The sequence below is a fragment of the Schistocerca gregaria genome, chromosome 1, assembly GCF_023897955.1.
Source record: "Schistocerca gregaria isolate iqSchGreg1 chromosome 1, iqSchGreg1.2, whole genome shotgun sequence".
In the NCBI taxonomy this organism is placed as follows: domain Eukaryota; kingdom Metazoa; phylum Arthropoda; class Insecta; order Orthoptera; family Acrididae; genus Schistocerca; species Schistocerca gregaria.
The window spans coordinates 694,625,248-694,644,939 of record NC_064920.1 but is presented as its reverse complement, the minus strand read 5'-3'; the positions used below and the strand labels follow the sequence as shown (position 1 = coordinate 694,644,939).

The window sequence follows — 19,692 nt, the reverse complement described above, 5'->3', positions numbered from 1 at the left end:
GGAGAATACTTTCCCTCTCTTACTATTTTTTCAAACCCACTCAAGTATTCCTTCGCAGCATCACAGTCAGAGGAAAGCTTCTCTTCAGCAATTCTCAACTGACTGATTCCATGACTTTTTTGAATCTGTCCAGTCAACCCATACTTGCACTAAAAGACTCATCACCATTCATTAACTTGTTCAGGTAAACAGCCTTCTCTTGAACCAGTGCTCCACTCAAAGGAGTTCTCCTTTCTCTTTCCTGCATAAACCAAAGGAAGAGAGCTTCATCCACTTTATCATACTGAGGCTCTTTCAAATTCTGCCAAATGTCGAGTGTTTTTCCTGAAGACATTGCACAGGACTGCTCAAATTTCACCCAATTCCTCTTCCAATCACAAATGGTTGCTTTACCAACACCCAGCTCCGTTTTCAGTTTAGATACATTCTCATCATTGTCTATCTGCCTTCAAATCATTCGGTTTTTCTTTGAGAGTTAAAGTTGTAAGTTTCCGTTTACTTGTGATGAAATTATGTACACCACTACACCTGAATGAATACAATACAACTGTTACATGTGCCAGTGATCGGTAACTAACATAACCAAGTGCTTTGCGAGCAAAGTGGCACTGCTCTGACCTCAGTCACTACAAAGGTCTCAACAAAGCACAACAACAAGGGCAGGGAGTGAGCCATTGTTCCCACACTTGTTCCCATTTGATACCATGGTGTACCTACTTATCTGCTTGGTCTACTTCATTCTAGAAACTCATCACCATAATTCTGGCTAATTTGAACAAATCGGTAATCCGAACAAGGTCCGGTCCCAATTAGTTCGGATTAACGGCACTCTACTGCACTTTAAATAGCGGCTTATAGGTGGGCAGGCAAAGACTGGAAACTGATTAATAATTGCTGCTCGAATAAATAAATAAATCAAAAAGATTGCAAAGAATAATTGAAAGAAATTGGAAGGTAATTTATAAATCTGTACACATATCCTGGGTGAACTCTAACTGGCACTAATATCAACAGACCATCAATGTTAATACATTGAAAATCAGTATTCAGATTTTGAGTTATGTACTGCTTCACATTAGCTCCACTGTGCATAGTGCAGGCTATGACAGTGCCAATACAGGATCGCTTTTCCACTGCTAACGTAGAGTCCTTTTGTCTGCTTTGAACCTCCTGATGCAGGATTCTCGGCGCAGGCAAAATGATGAACAGGTGGGTGTTACTGAAGTAAATATGTGAATAAACTTGGCCTTCATAATAACTTTTACAACACTTTTTAATATACGGTCAGAATATACATTTTAAAACAATACCAGTACAGTCTCCCACACATCAATATTAAAATTCTCTGCTTTTGCACAAATTTTGAAAGCTTGGAGAGGCGTAAGATATACAAAAGAAAAACTTTTTACTTATCTTCATCATCCCGTTTTTGTTGTTGTTGGCTCCAAGTCTTGTCTACGTGTACATTCTTGCAGCTGAAATTTTGATTTAACATTTTGGGTTCCTGAAGATGAAATAACTGATGAAGATTTTCCTTTTGCTACGAATATCTTTTTATTTCATTCTATTCTTCTAAATCACACTGACTTTACAGTTTTCACTTCTATACACCAAAAATTACATTGCTGTTGACAAGTTTGGAAAAATACATGTGTTTCCATCAGAGGCATGCCTACTACCCACAACTTTCTGCAGTACTAACTATATTACAAAGCATATATAGCATTGAGAATGGCTAGTTTCTAGCTGAAATCTAGATCTGCCAATAAAAATTCCAAAGGACAACTGATAGCTGAAATTTATTATTTACGAATAAAAATAATGGTCGCTGCGTGCAACAGCCTCTGAATGGAGGGTAACGTGATATTAGAAAGAATTTACACAGCAAAATAGTTTACAAACTTCCTTGACAGGAGAAGAATTTTTACCAAATTATACCATTATTTTTTAAATATATAGACCAACAAATTTCATAATTAGCATTGTGTGTGTGTGTGTGTGTGTGTGTGTGTGTGTGTGTGTGTGTTTGTGTTAAACTGGAGACCTAGAAATGACAGAGAGGCTCTGTCCTGCTATAGCTCTCAGTGGTTCACAACCCCACAACAGGCCACACAGTCCACCCACCCCACCACCTCTACACACTAAACCCAGGGTTATTGTGTGGTTTGGTCCTCAGTGGACCGAACCCCCCCCCCTCCCCCCACCCCCTTGCCTGCCTGGTAACGCCTCATTTCAGACGAGTATAACCGTAATGTTCGCATGGTAGAGCAATTATGGTGTATGCGTGCGTAGGCACAGTGTTTGTACAGCAATTGCTAACATAGCGTAACTGAGGCGGAATGAGAGGAACCAACCCGCATTTACTAAGGTAGGTGGAAAACTGCCTTAAAAACCATTCACAGGCTGGCTGGAACACTGGACCTCGACAGGCGGATTTGTGCCAGGGACCGGTACGCCTTCCCACTCGGGAAGCAGTGCATTAAACCACACAGCTAGCCGGGCTGTCAAAAATTAGCGTTAGGTTGTACAATTAACAATATGAATTTTAAGTACGCCATGAATTTAATAATTTCAAATATTTCTAAAAGAAGAGTAATTTTAACCATTAGTAGACATCAATTGTAACAAATTAATTTCTTTTTATACATTTTAGCACAATACATAACACATCATATACAAAATCACATGAAGTTCATTTAGTTAAACAAATGAGAATGTTCACCTATACCAGATTCGAGAGTATACAGGTACATGGTATCTGTTAGTTCATTACACAAAAAAAATAAGTTGATGTTAAAGGAGGGTGCCCCATTCTAATATCCCCTCACAAAATTTAGAAACAGGATGTTTATAATATTATGTGGCAGACTATAAGATTTGCCAAACGGTCTACAAAATGATGCCCAGGATTGCAGATAGATGTATAGAAGTATCTGATGCATACAGAGAACATGAGAAAAATATGTACTACACAAATCATAATCTATCCTTATATCAGGATATGGCATTCAGATTTTTAGATCTGTGGAAATACTGTCACAGAACAAATAATAAAAGGTCAAAACTACAATATTACACCACTAAATATAGAAATAATTACAGAGACAATGCAAATTACTAGAATTATAAATTATACAATCACACCTTCAAAATCTTCAAAAGAGAAGAGAAAAAATATCTGAGCCTAAATGTACGGTGAGTGAGCCGACTTGAAAAACTCACGACGATGGGTACAGACCAGAAAAAGAATACTCCATCATGAGTAGGAATCAAAGAATACTCCATCATGAGTAGGAATCAATCAGCCATATAAACCATAGTATTTAAAGATATGTTGACTCATGAAAGAACAAACTAATTGAAAAATATTAGGGCCTAAGTTTACGATGTGGGGATTGACCCATGAAACCAAACCACACTGGGTACAAACCAGCAAAAAGTTTCGACACAACAAGATGAATAAAGCTCATTATCATTTCAGCAAGTTCAGTCATATGCAAAGAATAATTGTAAAAAACATCTAGCTTTGACACTTTGACTGACACACACGCACACACACACACACACACACACACACACACACACACACACACACACAGTCACGATGACCAGGAATACCCAAAACAGAGCTAAACACGAATCTGTCCACAATTCAAATTTCAATCTGATACAATATTGCAATAGTCAGGAAAAATTCAGGTTAACAGTCATAAGTTAGCCTTGAATGGTGACACAATCCAGTAGCTTGAGAACGAAAATCAGAGAATGAAAGCAGACATGCATACATCCTGTGATACTGTCCATACTAGTAATTGTCATCCACACTATTTGATAATTGTTCATACGACTAATCTACAAACACAGTGACCTAGAAGATTTATTTACTATTAATAAAAAATACATACTGATTTAAAGTTACATGATGATTGGAAAGTCAATACTACAGTCATTGCAAACAAAACACAATTACATAGTCTTAAAAATCTGCAGACAAAGTGAATATTTTTTTCTAAACTAGGGATCATTATGCATCCAAGTTCATATGTATTGTCCTCTACACAAAACGTTAACAGTACCTGGCATTCTAAATACTTGCTTTGCTTGCCAGTAGCTCCTGTTATCTTTACAATTGCAATAAACATTTCCACAAAATTCTAACTATACCGGTCCTGGATCTCGTCTCTAAATTGTTCAGATATGTCACAAACTGGCTACCTGTATCAATCTTAATCTTAATGTAAAGACATACAAAATCTGAATCATCATCTCTGCTATTAGACACTTCATGTAAGAGATCACTTTCAATTTCTTCAAATGCTACACCTACACTGTTTCTGGAGAGTTTTATCAACTTTACTGGTATCATAGCATTACTTTGGTTACACATGTTGTAGGCAAAGATAAAACATACTGATTGCGTTCCATAGCACAACCAACATTACTTATTACAGAAGGAACACAAAATATATTACTGTCAAAATTACATTCCCTATTTAAATCTTCTTTCACTTCACTCCACCAATACGGACATAAATTTTGACTAACTACAGCTAACTTATTCCAAAATGCACATTTATTTACGTTATCATCAATTTGATTTCAAGCAAATTTCAAAAAGTTTTCACCTTTATTCTCTAAGATTACAGATATCTCATCATTACCATTTGGATCATTACACTACATGACATGAATAAAAGACTGCTTTGACTAGATTGGTATTCTGTGACTCTCACTTACATCATCACATACATCCCTTACTTTACATGTATTCTCAAATAACTCTGAAACTTCATTTTATTAAACTTCACAAATATCTGACACTCATCATCATCATCATCATCATAATCATATTCTTCCGAAATTACTTTATCAATAACATCATTAACAACACAAGTCTCATCACCATCAGTTACACTCCTCACCTACACTCATTTGCAATAAGACTTACCAACATCACTCATTTCACAGCTCTCATTCACATCTACATCAAAAATACCACATATTCAGATCCAATACATTTATTACCTGTTTCACATACATCAATAACATTGCTTTCTGACCAAGAAAAGAAATCATTAGTGCATACTACATAAAAATTCTCATTACTCTCACATTCTGGTTTGTGATTAATACCTACATCATTATAATTAAACATAGTATTCCAAAACTTTTGATCAAAACATATATGAGAAATCTGATGTTTCTTCTGTTCAACTTCAAATATGTGTGTCACATTATTAATACTATTATTATTGTCTAATTGTAAGTGTAAATTGGAGGTCCTTTATATGTTATGTTTCCTCCCGCCAAAACTGTGGACCACCGTTTTCCGAATAGTTGCCTCTATGATTGTTTCTCCTATTCTATTGCCCGTGGTTATCCCCATTATGCCTGTTCTGCTCAGGTTCAAAATTTCTGTCTCTTTACCATTTTGACCACCAGTGAAGTTACCATTATCTATATTTCCATAGTTGTTAGCATTGTAATCTCTACCATTTCAGTTATTATGGTACATGTTTCTTTCTACTGGCCTATCCAGGCTGTCTACATATCGTAAAAATTGTTCTAGACAATCATCAGGTCCATGTACTAAATCCCACTGCAAACTTCCTGGTAATCTCCTTTTTAGTGCGTTGTTTAATGTTATTTTGTCAAACGGCCTGTCAAGGTGTGCTAATTTCTTAAGTTGATTCTTACAAAATTCTTACAGTGTATCATACCGTCCCTATTCCTATAATTTGGACAATTCAGAAATTCACTTTTATTCCTCCGTTATTCAGCTTCTGACCAAAATTTATTTAAAAAAACTTTTTTCAAAACTTTGGCATGTTTCCCACCGACTGCTTCATCTTCTAGACAGCTTTTAATAAATTTAATCTTTTTGCTGTCACTCATGCGAGACACAAAAGTATCTCTACAGTGGTGTAGGAACTCCAATGGATGTAAACTGTCTGATGGAAAACTTTTGATTGGAGTGTTTGACCATGAAATACCATTATTTGAATACAGATTTTTGTGAATAACATTTTCCGGAACTACTGAATTTAAAATATTTACACCAGCTAGCATACGGCTTTCTACATTTGATATTTTTTGATCTAAACTACTACAGCTCTGTTCCATTCTTTCTATTATGGCTTTCTGTTCAACCCTGACATCATCAACATTCTTCGCTTGTTGTGAAGGTTGGGCCACAAATTCATTTTTCAAAACAATAAATTTTCTAATACATCGACTTCTTCATTCACACTTTTTAGTCCCTACGACAATCCATTTTTTAGTTCCAAAACCTGATTACTAAGTTGGTCTAGTTTGTATTGTATCCTGCCCATTCTGTCATTGTTTTCAGTCCATTTAATTGTCCTTGTAGAGAAGTAATTTTTTCAGTTAACTGATCAGTAACTGCACTAAATTTGCTGCTGTTGTCCGTCTTCATTTCTTCTAATGTTACTAATGTTACTAAAATCAACTACAAAATATTGGTTTTCACTGTTACTTTGCTGACTACACTTTCACTTGGTTCAAACATGTCTAGGCTACATCCCACAGCTTTCACCACTACCCTTGTCTCTATTCGTTTTGCTAGCAATCATATGAGTCCACAAAGAAAAATTAATTTCACAAATGGTTTGTGCTTATCTTTTTTGATGTCTTTTGTTGTAGTTGTAAAGACCTCTTTCAATTGATCCGGTCCATCACTGTTGATGTTATCTCATCACTGCTGATTCGACTTTGTTGGGCAGTCTCGGGTCTTCTTTCTTCAACTGACTGGAGTTTTGTAACTGTTATTGACATAAATTACTGTTCCTTCTTCTTCTGCAACATAGAACACTTCATTATCAGTAAACCGATCATGACTGACGTCCACACTTGTAATCTTACTCTCCCATACATCACTACTAAAATTCTCTGTCTTTGCACAAATTCGGAGAGCTTCGAGAGGCGTAAGATATACAAAAGAAAAGCTTTTTACTTATCTTCATTATCTCATTGTTGGTGTTGTCTCCAAGTCTTGTCTAGGTGTACATTATTGCAGCTGAAGTTTTGATTTCACATTCCTGAAGACGAAATAACTGATGATGGTTTGCCCGGTGCTGTGAATATCTTTTTTATTTATACCATTCTTCTAAATCACACCAACTTTACAATTTTCACTTCTATCACACAAAATTACATTGTTGTTGACAAGTTTGGCAAAATACATGCATTTCCATCAGAGGCATGCCCACTACTCACAACTTCTGCAGTACTAACTATATTACAAAGAATTTACAAAGCAAAAGAGTTTACAAACTTTCTCGACATGACAAGAATCTTTACCAAATTATTTCATTAGTTCTTAAATAAATCCAGAAACAAATTTAATAATTAGTGTTAGATTGTGCAATTAATAATATGAATTTTAAGTATGCCACAAATTTTGTAATTTCAAATATTTCTAAAAGAAGAGTAATTTTAACTATTAGTACATATCGATTGTAACAAATTAATTTCTTTTCACACATTTTTGCCTCAAACATAAAATATCATATACAAAACCACATGAAATTCATTTAGTTAAACAGCTGAGAATGTTCACCTATACCATATTTAAAAGGACACATGGTATCAGTTTTGTAATGTTAGAAGAGGGTGACCCATTATACAATGGAGCTAGTCATATGTCCACCTGCTAAACACTGATAGTGACAAACAGGTGAAGGTACTAGAAATAATCAATTGAAGAGCAGATCTCTTCTCTTTTTTGAATCAAAACATTATCTTTGGCACAAAACAATTTATTACTTTACCACTGGCTTATATATACATACAGCTTACATGTATAAAAAGAAAAGAACAAAGAAGAAATAATAATAATTATATGATTCATCACAACTACCCTTCAATGTGCACCGCCATCATATGGAGGTGCACAGTGTCTGAGCTTATTTCTCTTTTTGAGGGTTGATAACCCTGGCCGGTACGGGCACAGCCTCTATTTTCAGCCATTGGAGTTATCCCATATGGTTATCCATTTATATGGGCATGTCAGCTTCTTTTAACACATACGTTTTCCCTCCTAACAAAGTGCTTGCTGTAGCTGCATAGTCCCATTGTTGTCGTCAGCACCTGCACAGTGTTTAGTCGTGGAGCATGCACGCACAGCTCATCATCCATTATCATCCCAGTTCATGCTCACATGTTCAATTCAAGGCCAGAGTGTGCATGTCATGCATTTATACTAGCGTGCACAAATTCGTGAAGCTCGTTTTCAGCAGCATGATCCTTTGTGAAATCTTACATGTGGTAACAACTGGTTTCCATATCAGCAGTCCAAGGAATTTATTTCACTTCGTTGCTCTCACTTATTCAGTAGGGACACCAGTCGTACATCCGACATCCATCAACAAGGTAAGTTTCTTACCGCTTTTACCACATTGTCGAGCACAGAAAATTCATGTTACACAAAGTATTGCAATCTTTAGTTTATCACCCAGACACCCATGTACATCACATGCACCCTTAACATTTTGCAGCCAGGTCTTTCATGTTTTTGCACTTTGTTTTTGAGTGTTTTTCACACAGTTTCTGAAGTGTCCTTTCCACATACTAAACACATAATATAAAAAAATACCAATACAATTACAAAGTACACTTATCCTATTCATTTGCTGACATGCCATTATCACCGATTATATACATTATAGTCTGCTTGCCATTTTGTTTTAGTACATTTTGTTAATTTACAAATTTCATTACATTGTTCGATTGTAATTATATGAGTACACATTTTACTCTCATTTCGCTATACGTTCTTCATATAACATTCATAGAGTAATGGATCCTTTTGAACAATAGTCGGTACAATACACACTATGCACTGTTCAGATAACTATGCATGGCCTTGCCTCTCTAGCATTCTCCAGAAACGATCTATACACTAGAGGGTTGAGGAAATCCCAGGGAAAGGCATTTATGTGCTAAGCTGCATTTCATCACTAGACTTAACTGTGATCCCAAGAACAAAATAGTTTGTTGTTTATAAACATAACTCAAATCTGACGATGCCAATTGTATCAAATGCTTATTCAGTGTTTAAAAGTGGAGTTCGATATTTATTTGTTATGTTCATTGTATAAAGGATCACCATTTCATATGCTGAGGTATACAGAACTGTATTATTAATATGACATGTTACGTACAATTAACATAAAAATTTCAGTGTAAATCACGTGTTTGATGCTTTGATGGGTAGTCAATGCTCACAGTAATCAGGTTTTGACCCCTTGATTATTTGGTAGTGCTCAACCTTACTTCAGGATCATGACATGTGACCTATTGCAACTGTTTTCTTCTTCACGTACTTTCATACTCTCACATTCGTACATATCGTAAACTTATAACTATATTTATCTTGCAGTGTGGTCCTTTCTTATTTTTATACTTTGTACTTTCAATACTTAGATTTGTAAATATTGTAGACATATAGACATAATGTATATAATAGCATAACTTAAGAAAATATCTCATAGTTTAGGGCCCCTTTCCGTGTATACAACCCCTTAGCCTATCTTTGTATGCGTGTATTGTGTAGATAGTCGTAGTTGTAGTATAGACTCTCCCTTAATTTTCTAGGTCCCTGTGTATGCAGTAGGCTTCTCAAATGCTAGTGCGGACTGTAGCTGTTAGGATTTATTTGTTTTGGGAGCTCCAACACGTCCAGCTGTGTCTGTTTGGCATACATGCACTTGCAGTTTGTTGACTAGCTTGCTCCCCAATGCGCATGTGTTGTGTCGCTCTGATACCACTTATATCGTGGCGAGTTGTGTATTGCATTGCATGCCACCGTGTGTTTCCCAACTTCGTTTATTTGTAAACGACTGGGCCATGTGGAAGGCAAAACATTGTATTTAGAGTATTGTCATCTCTAAACACATAAAAGTAAAATTCTTTCTTCATAGTGGAGATGCTGAGTCGCAGGTAGGTACAACAAAAAGATTCTCACAATGCCTATCTGTGACTCAGCACCTCCACTATATGGTGAGTAGCAACTTTCGTTCTCTAATATTGTTACATTCCTTTCAGGATTTTCCATTGTTTGATTTAAAATTCTTCCTTGTTACATCTTCTCATCTTATTGTTTACACATTTGACATATAAGAAAAACCACAAACAAAAATTTTCCTTAACAATGTTGTTACATAAATTCTGGAATGTGATTTTCCAGCATCCTAAATCTAATATTATTATACATATATACAACTTAGAGGATATATAGCCCTTCTTCAGTATATAAACGTTCTCAAGTCTTTGTGTGGGTAAAGGCCCTTGTCTTTATGCAGGTTCATGTGTGCCAATCTGTATGCCCCCGGGTAGGGGATTTTAATGATCATGTAAGGTCTGGTGTATAGTGGTTGCCACTTACGGTACAATTTTTCGATTTTTGTGGTTTTAGGATGTGTTCTAAGTATCACCTTTTGTCTTATATAAAACTGTGTTGTACATGTCAGCTTCATGCCATAAATCCCTTTCCTGTATTTAGCCCAGGTTACAAGGTTGATTATTGCTTGTCGTATTTTATCATCCAGTGATAATTCCGGTATCAGTATCTTGGGCAAAGGTTTTTTCCACTTGTCTACTTATTTGCAATTGAAAATTTGCTCATTTGGTGTAAATCCAGTTGATGTATGGGGAAGGTTGTTAACAACTCATAAGAAGGGAGTGACATATTTAATCCACTTGGTATGTTTACGAGGTATATAGGTCCTCACAAATCTGTTGAATTCCTGACACACCCTTTCTATGGGGGATGCTTCGGGATGAAATTTGGATACTAAAATGTGTTTGATTTGGTTGGAATCTACAAGCTCTTTCCACTTACATCCAACAAAATATGAGGCATTATCTGTTAACATGACTTCCAGTTTCCCTACCCATGCAAAAAAATTCCTCTTTGATTCGTCTTATAATTAAACTAGCTGTAATGTTCTGTACAGCATACAGTTTTGTGTACTTGGTGAAAATCTCATACAGACCTACTACATATTTTACTCCCCCTTACCTCTGGAATAGTGTACAGCCACATCTAACGCTACCTTTTCTAGAGGTTTTTTTAGCCACAATGGAATGTAGTTCTATCTCTTTGGAGATGGTGGACTGTTTTGCTTTCTGGCAAACAATACACTTTGTTACCACTGGTCACAATGCGCCAGTGCATCTTATCACTCCCGACTGGCGTGACCAAAAATGAATTATAGCGCAACACGGGCCTAGTAAAACTAGGGCCCGTGTTGCCCGGCAGCCTCGTCCAGCGGCTAAGTCTCGTTCAAGGTCACCCGCCTAGCGTGCAACCAAGAGCAGCACGGCCACCAAAACAAAAAGTGAATACATTTTTTTTTAAAAAAAGGGGAGGGAAATAAGGAAAGGACAGAACACACTTTATTGTCTATAATAAAAAATTGTCTGTTGGAACAAGAGTACCATAAGGCTGTTTAGCCAACAGTCCTGTAGTCTCAGCAATACTCCATGTCTTCCAAGCCAAAATGTTTGCATCTGGAAATGCTTCAAGGCCACCATAATCTGCTTGATTGCCCCATAAAAAAAGCAAGTGTCAACCAGGTACTACGTCCAAACACTGCTTGTACATCACAGGTAAAGTAGAGATGGGGTCCACGAAAAACATTTGGACCTCCAATCAATTGCTGTTTATTAAACTGCCCAGCCAAGTCAATATCAATGGCCTTCAAACTGCGATACAGAGGTACACTGCTTGTACATCACAGGTAAAGTTCAGATGGAGTCCACAAAAACATTTGGACCTCCAATCAATTGCTGTTTATTAAACTACCCAGCCAAGTCAATATCAATCGCCTTCAAACTGCAATACACAGGTACACTGCGCCACCAGCGACGATGGTAACCACGTCGCAGAGGCATTGCTGTGGCACGTTAACACAAGTGAACGTAGCAAGCCAATGCCCAGCGAGACACCCACAGCTATGCGTCCGCACTCCTTGACGTTCGCAGAGCGAATGACGCTCCATGCTGTGGCGCAGCTGGACACCAGTAGCGCTTATCGCAACCACAACTTCTGGTCGCAACGTGCCAGCACAGCGCTGGCGCGCCTTATCACTCGCGACTGGCGCGACTGGAAACGACGTGGTTACTGTTGTCACTGGCGCCACAGTGTACCTGTGTATTGCTGTTTGAAGGCGATTGATATTAACTTGGCTGGGCAGTTTAATAAACAGCAATTGATTGGAGGTCCAAATGTTTTTCGTGGACTCCATCTGAACTTTACCTGTGATGTACAAGCAGTGTTTGGAGGTAGTACCTGGTTGACACTTGCTGTGGTATGGGGCAATCTAGTTGATTATGGCGGCCTTGAAGCATTTCCAGATGCAAACATTTTGGCTTGGAAGACACTCTTCATCTAAGGTTGGGAAAATTGTGTTTATAGATGTGGACATAGCTCTTATTTCACTTTCCTGCTCTAAAGGTTCATTGAATTCCTCTAAGCCTTTTGGTAATCAAGATAGAGCATTGGCTATTATGTTTTGGTTTCCTTTTATTTACACTATTTCAAAATCAAATTCTTGATGATACATACCTAGCTATCCATCAATGTAGTAATTTACAAGTTAAAAAAAGCGATAGGGACTGGTGGGCACAATATACTTTCGTGTGTTTACCTCAAAGGAAATATTCAAACTTTTTAAAGGACCACATTAAAGCCTAACACTCCAACTCCACAAATGTTCAGCTTTGGATAAGGTGCGGCTAACGAAGCTAATTATTTTAGAAATGAGATGTCCCTCTTCTTCCACCATTTAAAAAAAGCATGCACCCAGACCTTGAGAAGACACATCAGTGCATAAACAAAAATCCTTCTTCATGTCTGGCTGAGATAAAATAAGGCTTGGTTGATGTTCTCAAAATCAGTCCGACATTCCTTGTCCCATAACCAAGGTCTGTTTTTCCAGAGAAGATTGAGTAAAGCATCACTATTCATAAGTTGGTTAGGGATGAATTTCCTGAAAGGTGACACTGGGCCTAAGCATGCCTTTAATTATCTCTTGTTTTGAGGAACAGGGCAGTCCCTAATGGCATCAATTTTTTTAGGATCTGGCAGTTTGCTTTCTGAAGAGATTGTGTGCCCTAAAAATTTTCCCTTTCCTTGTTTGAAATTAGATTTCTTGAGATTTGCTGTTAGCCCCTATTCAGAAAAGCATGTCAATACTTGTTCAATTAGTCTTAAATATTCTAGCCAAGTGGGTGTAGTGACTAAAAGGTCATCCACGCATGCTGTTACCTTGCTCAGAAGTTTGGGCCCTAGCACTCTCTCCAGTGCAGAGATAAATACACTTGCACTTACATTCCATCCCAAAGGATAATACTCGAAATTCGAAGCTCCTGCCCCCACATACAAAGGCAGTATACTTCTGACTTTCTTTGTGTAGTTTTATTTGCCAATACAAAGACCGGAGGTCAATTATAGTAAGAAATTTAGAATCATGGAATTTTATAAGCTGTTCCTCTAAATTGTCTGGACTCGTTCAGACTGGTACAATAATCTTATTAATGTTATGTGTGTTGAGGACCAAGTGCACCTTGCCATCTGGCTTACTCACAGCCAAAAGTAGGACTACAATAAGGGGAAAATTGTTACATGCCTGATTTTCCTCTGTAAGCTGTTGTCCTATATTTTCCTGATGTTTTGCGATCTGTTCTGTAAACTGTTGTGTTATTAGCTGCACGAGTTGTGTCAAATTCTGTGTCTCACTAGTATTTACATTGCTTTTACAAACTGTTTCCTGTTCTTGCGTTCACGATGTCATGAGCAAATATTCAAAGGAAGTTTTGCTGTCATGTGCTTCAGTTTCACTATTTGAAAAGGTGTTTCCCGGTGAGAACTACAAAATTGTCGCATTGAGGACATAAATGTGACCTCATGATTAGTTATATTACCAGTGTCGTCAGTTTCTGATAGTGAGATGACAACCTTGTTGTTTTGCTAGCCATTGGCCACTTCACGAGTTGGCGTATTACCTTCAACTGTTGCCAAGGTCAGATTTTCAACATCTTGGCATACTGCATTTTGTAATGGATTTTCAACAATGGCCATTCCCTTTGATTCCACTGTAAATAGTGTTTAAATAAATTATGAATTTTTTTTTTTCAAAAATGAAATTTTGCCTGTATTGGTACTTTTTAACTACAGTAGATTTATCTGTGTATTCGCTAATGAAACTTATTATTATCCTGACTTTGGACCTAGGTGGTGGATGAGTAGACCATTTGAATTGGTTTTTACCTCAAAAAATGCACTACTTGGCAGCTGGCTATCTCTCTTTACTGAGTCATCAGACGATGAATTATTGGAATCAGAAGAAATTTCTTCTTGTGTATTTTCATCGTCACTTATGTTCTCTTCAACACAAGGTTGAAAATAACTAAAAGATTCCGTGTTTGAATAATTTTCAACTAATAATAGTTCACAGACTTCTTTTTAAGTAAGACCCCACTGCATTGTGGCAATAAAATGCTTGAAACACCACAAAATAAGTCAGTATACATTGACTAAAAAAATCCCGTATCTGGAATTGCAGGTAAAATTGGACCCAGGGATGGCACTTACCTCCACTTCCAGTAAATTTCAAGTAGCAAGCTACCAGTACCTGCTGCACCTCACAATGTACTTGTTTACACTGCATGCGAAACAAACTCCGCGTGTTTCCATTGTTAGACGATTTTATTGTTGCCGGCAGGTCCAAAATGACCAACAAATCTGGTTAAGTGTTAATTGGAAGGAAGAGAGATTATCTACTGCCAGAGACATGGCGCCAAGTGCGGCCATATAAGCATACAACATAGCAGCTCCCTACCTTTACTGCTGAAACCAGCATTCACTGTGCGTCTCATTTGTAGGCAGAATTTAATTTTAATTTGCTCCTTCAATGTTTTTCTTATTCTCAATCTCATGGGCATGTAACAAATACAGCAAAAGTTTCTCAGTTTCTTGTGACAGTAACATGAACCATTTATCTCAAAAACTTTTTTATCACAACATGTGAAAGGTCTTTTCATGCTTCACTCGGCATTGTCCATTAAATGATCGCCACTGAACATTGGCTTATAGGTGGGTAGGCAAATAATGGAAACTGATTAATAATTGCTGCTTGAATAAGTAAAAAAAACATTGATTGGAAAGAACAATTGAAAGAAATTGGAAGTTAATTTATAGATCTGTACACACATCCTGGGTGAACTCTAACTGGTACTAATATCAACAGACCTTCAATGTCAATACATTGAAAATCAATATTCAGATTTTGAGTTACATACTGCTTCGTATTAGTTCCACTGGGTGTAGTGCAGGCTATGCCAATGCCAATAGAAGATCGCCCCTCTGCTGCTCGCATAAATTCCTTTTGTCTGTTTCGAAGCTCTTGATGCAGGATTCTCGGTGTGGGAGAAATGATGAACAGATGGGTGTGACGGATGTAAATATATGAATAAACTTGGCCTTCCTAATAGTTTTATAACACTTTTCAATATATGGTTGGAATTCACATTTTTAAACAATACTGGTACAACGGAGCGTGTCATACATCTGTCCGCTGCCACTTATGTCTTCAGAGATATAGCAAACTTATTCCCCAGTGATGATTTTCAAAATTTGCATAAATTCTTTTATATTTCTGACATCATAATGTTCCACTTAGAACAACATTGGAGGTGGCTGATACTGGAATTAATCAATTGAAGAGTGCATCTCTTCTCTTTTTTGTATCAAAACATTGTCTTTGCCACAAAACAACTTGTTACTTTACCATTGGCTTATATGTATAAAAAGAAAATAATGAAGAAAGAAACAATAATAATACGAGTCATCATAACTTCAACCATTCTCTTATTTTCTGCATTGTGTAACTATGAACACAAAATAAAGTACTCATAGAATAAAGCTACAAGAATTTGGAACATTATTAAACATGAAGGAACCAAGAACATTGATGTGAATGATATCGAGTTCCCAGAAAATAACTCTGGCAGAAATGATGACAAACTGAATTCACTTTCTGAGTTTTACAAGACACGGTTTACTGTATAAGCAACTTTCAATGGAATCTTCAGAGATATAGCAAACGTATTCCCCAGTGATGGTTTTTAAAATTGCATAACATTTTTTATATTTCTGACATCATAATGTACCACTTAGAACAACATTGGAGGTGGCTGAATGGCAACCACAGATAGAGTGACCTGCTAAAGGATCTGTGGTTAAATAAATAAACTATCAATAATAAAAATACAATCAATATGAAGCTTAGCCAAAGAATGCAGTTTTTTGCGTAGCCTATTGGTATAATGAAGTCCATATCTACCTGCACAATATTCAGAACACCTTTGGGGACTCCAACATCAGTTAAAATTTCTGCTAACAGAATAGCAGTCAGAGGTGTTAGCTGTGAAGGTTTGTATACCATTGTATTTCCACAAGCCAGAGCCGGGGCTACCTGTAAGATATTGAAACAAAGAAAAATAATATGCACATATCTGTGTGCTATCTGGAGAAATTATATTCCCTAGGTTATATCAGAATGTATTTCTGGATGTCACAACAAAACATTTTTTATGAAGAAGTCCACAAAACAAACATTACATGGGTTTGGACTCAGCAATATGTTAACAGTATGAGGATACTGAACAAATTTATGTGAACAGTTATAAAAAAACTATGCTAATGTGAATACAGGATTAAATCATTGGCATTTTTATGTAATGAATGTAAAAACAATATTGAGGTACTATAACAATAAGAACAGGAAGGAAAAAACACATGAGCCACATGATTATTTTTACCTCTACATCTAAACACATATTTCTAAATCTACATCTATACTCTGCATACCACTATGAAGAGCATGGCAGAGGGCAAGTCCCACTGTACCAGTTATTAGGGTTTCTTCCCATTGCATTCAGTGTATGGAGCATGGGAAGAATTATTCTTTGAATGCCTCAGTGTATGCTGTAATTGTTCTAATCTTATCCTCTTGATCCCTATGTGAGTGATATGTAGCTGGTTGTAGTACACTCCTGAAGTTACCATTTAAAGCTAGTTCTTGAAACTTTGTTAGTGGACCTGCTTGGGATAATTTACATCTATCTTCAAGAATTTGGCAGTTTAGTTTCTTCAGTACTTCTGTGACGCTTTCCCATGAATCAAACAAACCTCTGACCATTCGTTCTGCCCTTCCCTGTATATGTTCAGTAACCCTGTTAGATCTATTGGGTACAGGTCCCACATGCTTGAACAATATTCCAGAATGGGTCACAAAAGTGATTTACACTCCCGGAAATTGAAATAAGAACACCGTGAATTCATTGTCCCAGGAAGGGGAAACTTTATTGACACATTCCTGGGGTCAGATACATCACATGATCACACTGACAGAACCACAGGCACATAGACACAGGCAACAGAGCATGCACAATGTCGCCACTAGTACAGTGTATATCCACATTTCGCAGCAATGCAGGCTGCTATTCTCCCATGGAGACGATCGTAGAGATGCTGGATGTAGTCCTGTGGAACGGCTTGCCATGCCATTTCCACCTGGCACCTCAGTTGGACCAGCGTTCGTGCTGGACGTGCAGACCGTGTGAGACGACGCTTCATCCAGTCCCAAACATGCTCAATGGGGGACAGATCCGGAGATCTTGCTGGCCAGGGTAATTGACTTACACCTTCTAGAGCACGTTGGGTGGCACGGGATACATGCGGACGTGCACTGTCCTGTTGGAACAGCAAGTTCCCTTGCCGGTCTAGGAATGGTAGAACGATGGGTTCGATGACGGTTTGGATGTACCGTGCACTATTCAGTGTCCCCTCGACGACCACCAGATGTGTACGGCCAGTGTAGGAGATCGCTCCCCACACCATGATGCCGGGTGTTGGCCCTGTGTGCCTCGGTCGTATGCAGTCCTGATTGTGGCGCTCACCTGCACGGCGCCAAACACGCATACGGCCATCATTGGCACCAAGGCAGAAGCGACTCTCATCGCTGAAGATGACACGTCTCCATTCGTCCCTCCATTCATGCCTGTCGCGACACCACTGGAGGCCGGCTACACGATGTTGGGGCGTGAGCGGAAGACGGCCTAATGGAGTGCGGGACCGTAGCCCAGCTTCATGGAGACGGTTGCGAATGGTCCTCGCCGATACCCCAGGAGCAACAGTGTCCCTAATTTGCTGGGAAGTGGTGGTGCAGTCCCCTACGACACTGCGTAGGATCCTACGGTCTTGGCGTGCATCCGTGCGTCGCTGCGGTCCGGTCCCAGGTCGACGGGCGCGTGCACCTTCCGCTGACCACTGGCGACAACATCGATGTACTGTGGAGACCTCACGCCCCACGTGTTGAGCAATTCGGCGGTATGTCCACCCGGCCTCCCGCATGCCCACTATACGCCCTCGCTCAAAGTCCGTCAACTGCACATACGGTTCACGTCCACGCTGTCGCGGCATGCTACCAGTGTTAAAGACTGTGATGGAGCTCTGTATGCCACGGCAAACTGGCTTACACTGACGGCGGCAGTGCACAAATGCTGCGCAGCTAGCGCCATTCGACGGCCAACACCGCGGTTCCTGGTGTGTCCGCTGTGCCGTGCGTGTGATCATTGCTTGTACAGCCTTCTCGCAGTATCCGGAGCAAGTATGGTGGGTCTGACACACCGGCGTCAATGTGTTCTTTTTTCCATTTCCAGGAGTGTATAAACAATCTCTTTTGTAGACTGATTGCACTTCCCCAGTATTCTACAACTAAACTTAAGTCCACCATTTGGTTTACCCACAACTGAGCCTATGTGATCATTCCATTTTATATCCCTACAAAGTATTACACCCAGGTATTCATATGAGTTGGCCAATTTCAAGAGTAACTTATTGATACAATATTCATAGGATAGCATGTTTCCTCATTTTGTGAATTGCACAATTTTACATTTCTGAACATTTAAAGCAAGTTGCAATCTCTGCACCACTTTGAAAACTTATCAAGATCTGAGTGAATATTTATGCAGCTTCTTTCAGACAGCACTTCATTGTAGATTACTACATCATTTGCAAAAACTTCAGGTTACTATTAATATTTCTAAAAAGCACTATTAAGTGTGTCATGGAGTACTCATCACGGTACCACATATTAGGGTGTCTTCTCGTTCCAACCACATAGGCATGCGGGAACAATAACTGTTTAAATGCCTCTGTGCATGCTGCAAATAGACTAACTTTCCCATGAGTCAAACAAATTAGTGTCCATTTGTGATGCTCTCCTTCGTTTTACATGTCCAATATCCCCTGCTAATCGTGTTTAGTATGTGTCCAATGCATTATATTTTTCTAAGGTGTGAAACAAGAGTGATTTGTAGGCAGTCTCCTTTGTAGACTGACAGTTTTTTGCCAGTATTGCATCAATAAACCTGTCTTACCTATGACACAGCCTGTATGATCACTGCATTTCATATCCCTAAAAATTGCTATCACCAAGTCAGTTGAGCGATTTTAAAAGTGCATCACTGATATTGTAACCATTGGATACCACACTTTTTCATTCTGAGGAATGTATAATTTTACATTGTTGTGCATTTAAAGCAAGTTGCTGATTTTTGCACCACTTTGAAATCTTATTAAGATTTGCGTGAATATTTCTG

General features: G+C 38.2%; 1 protein-coding gene across 4 annotated transcripts in view; it reads right to left on the bottom strand.

Annotated features, from left to right (window-relative positions):
• LOC126364944 (4-trimethylaminobutyraldehyde dehydrogenase A-like) overlaps nucleotides 1-19,692 on the bottom strand; it is a 167,764-nt gene that overhangs the window by 80,796 nt on the left and 67,276 nt on the right. For all 4 annotated transcript variants that reach the window (XM_050008101.1, XM_050008098.1, XM_050008100.1 and 1 more), the window contains exon 4: nucleotides 16,368-16,499. In XM_050008101.1, coding sequence (XP_049864058.1) covers nucleotides 16,368-16,499 — 132 coding nt within the window. The remainder of the gene's footprint in view (nucleotides 1-16,367; nucleotides 16,500-19,692) is intronic.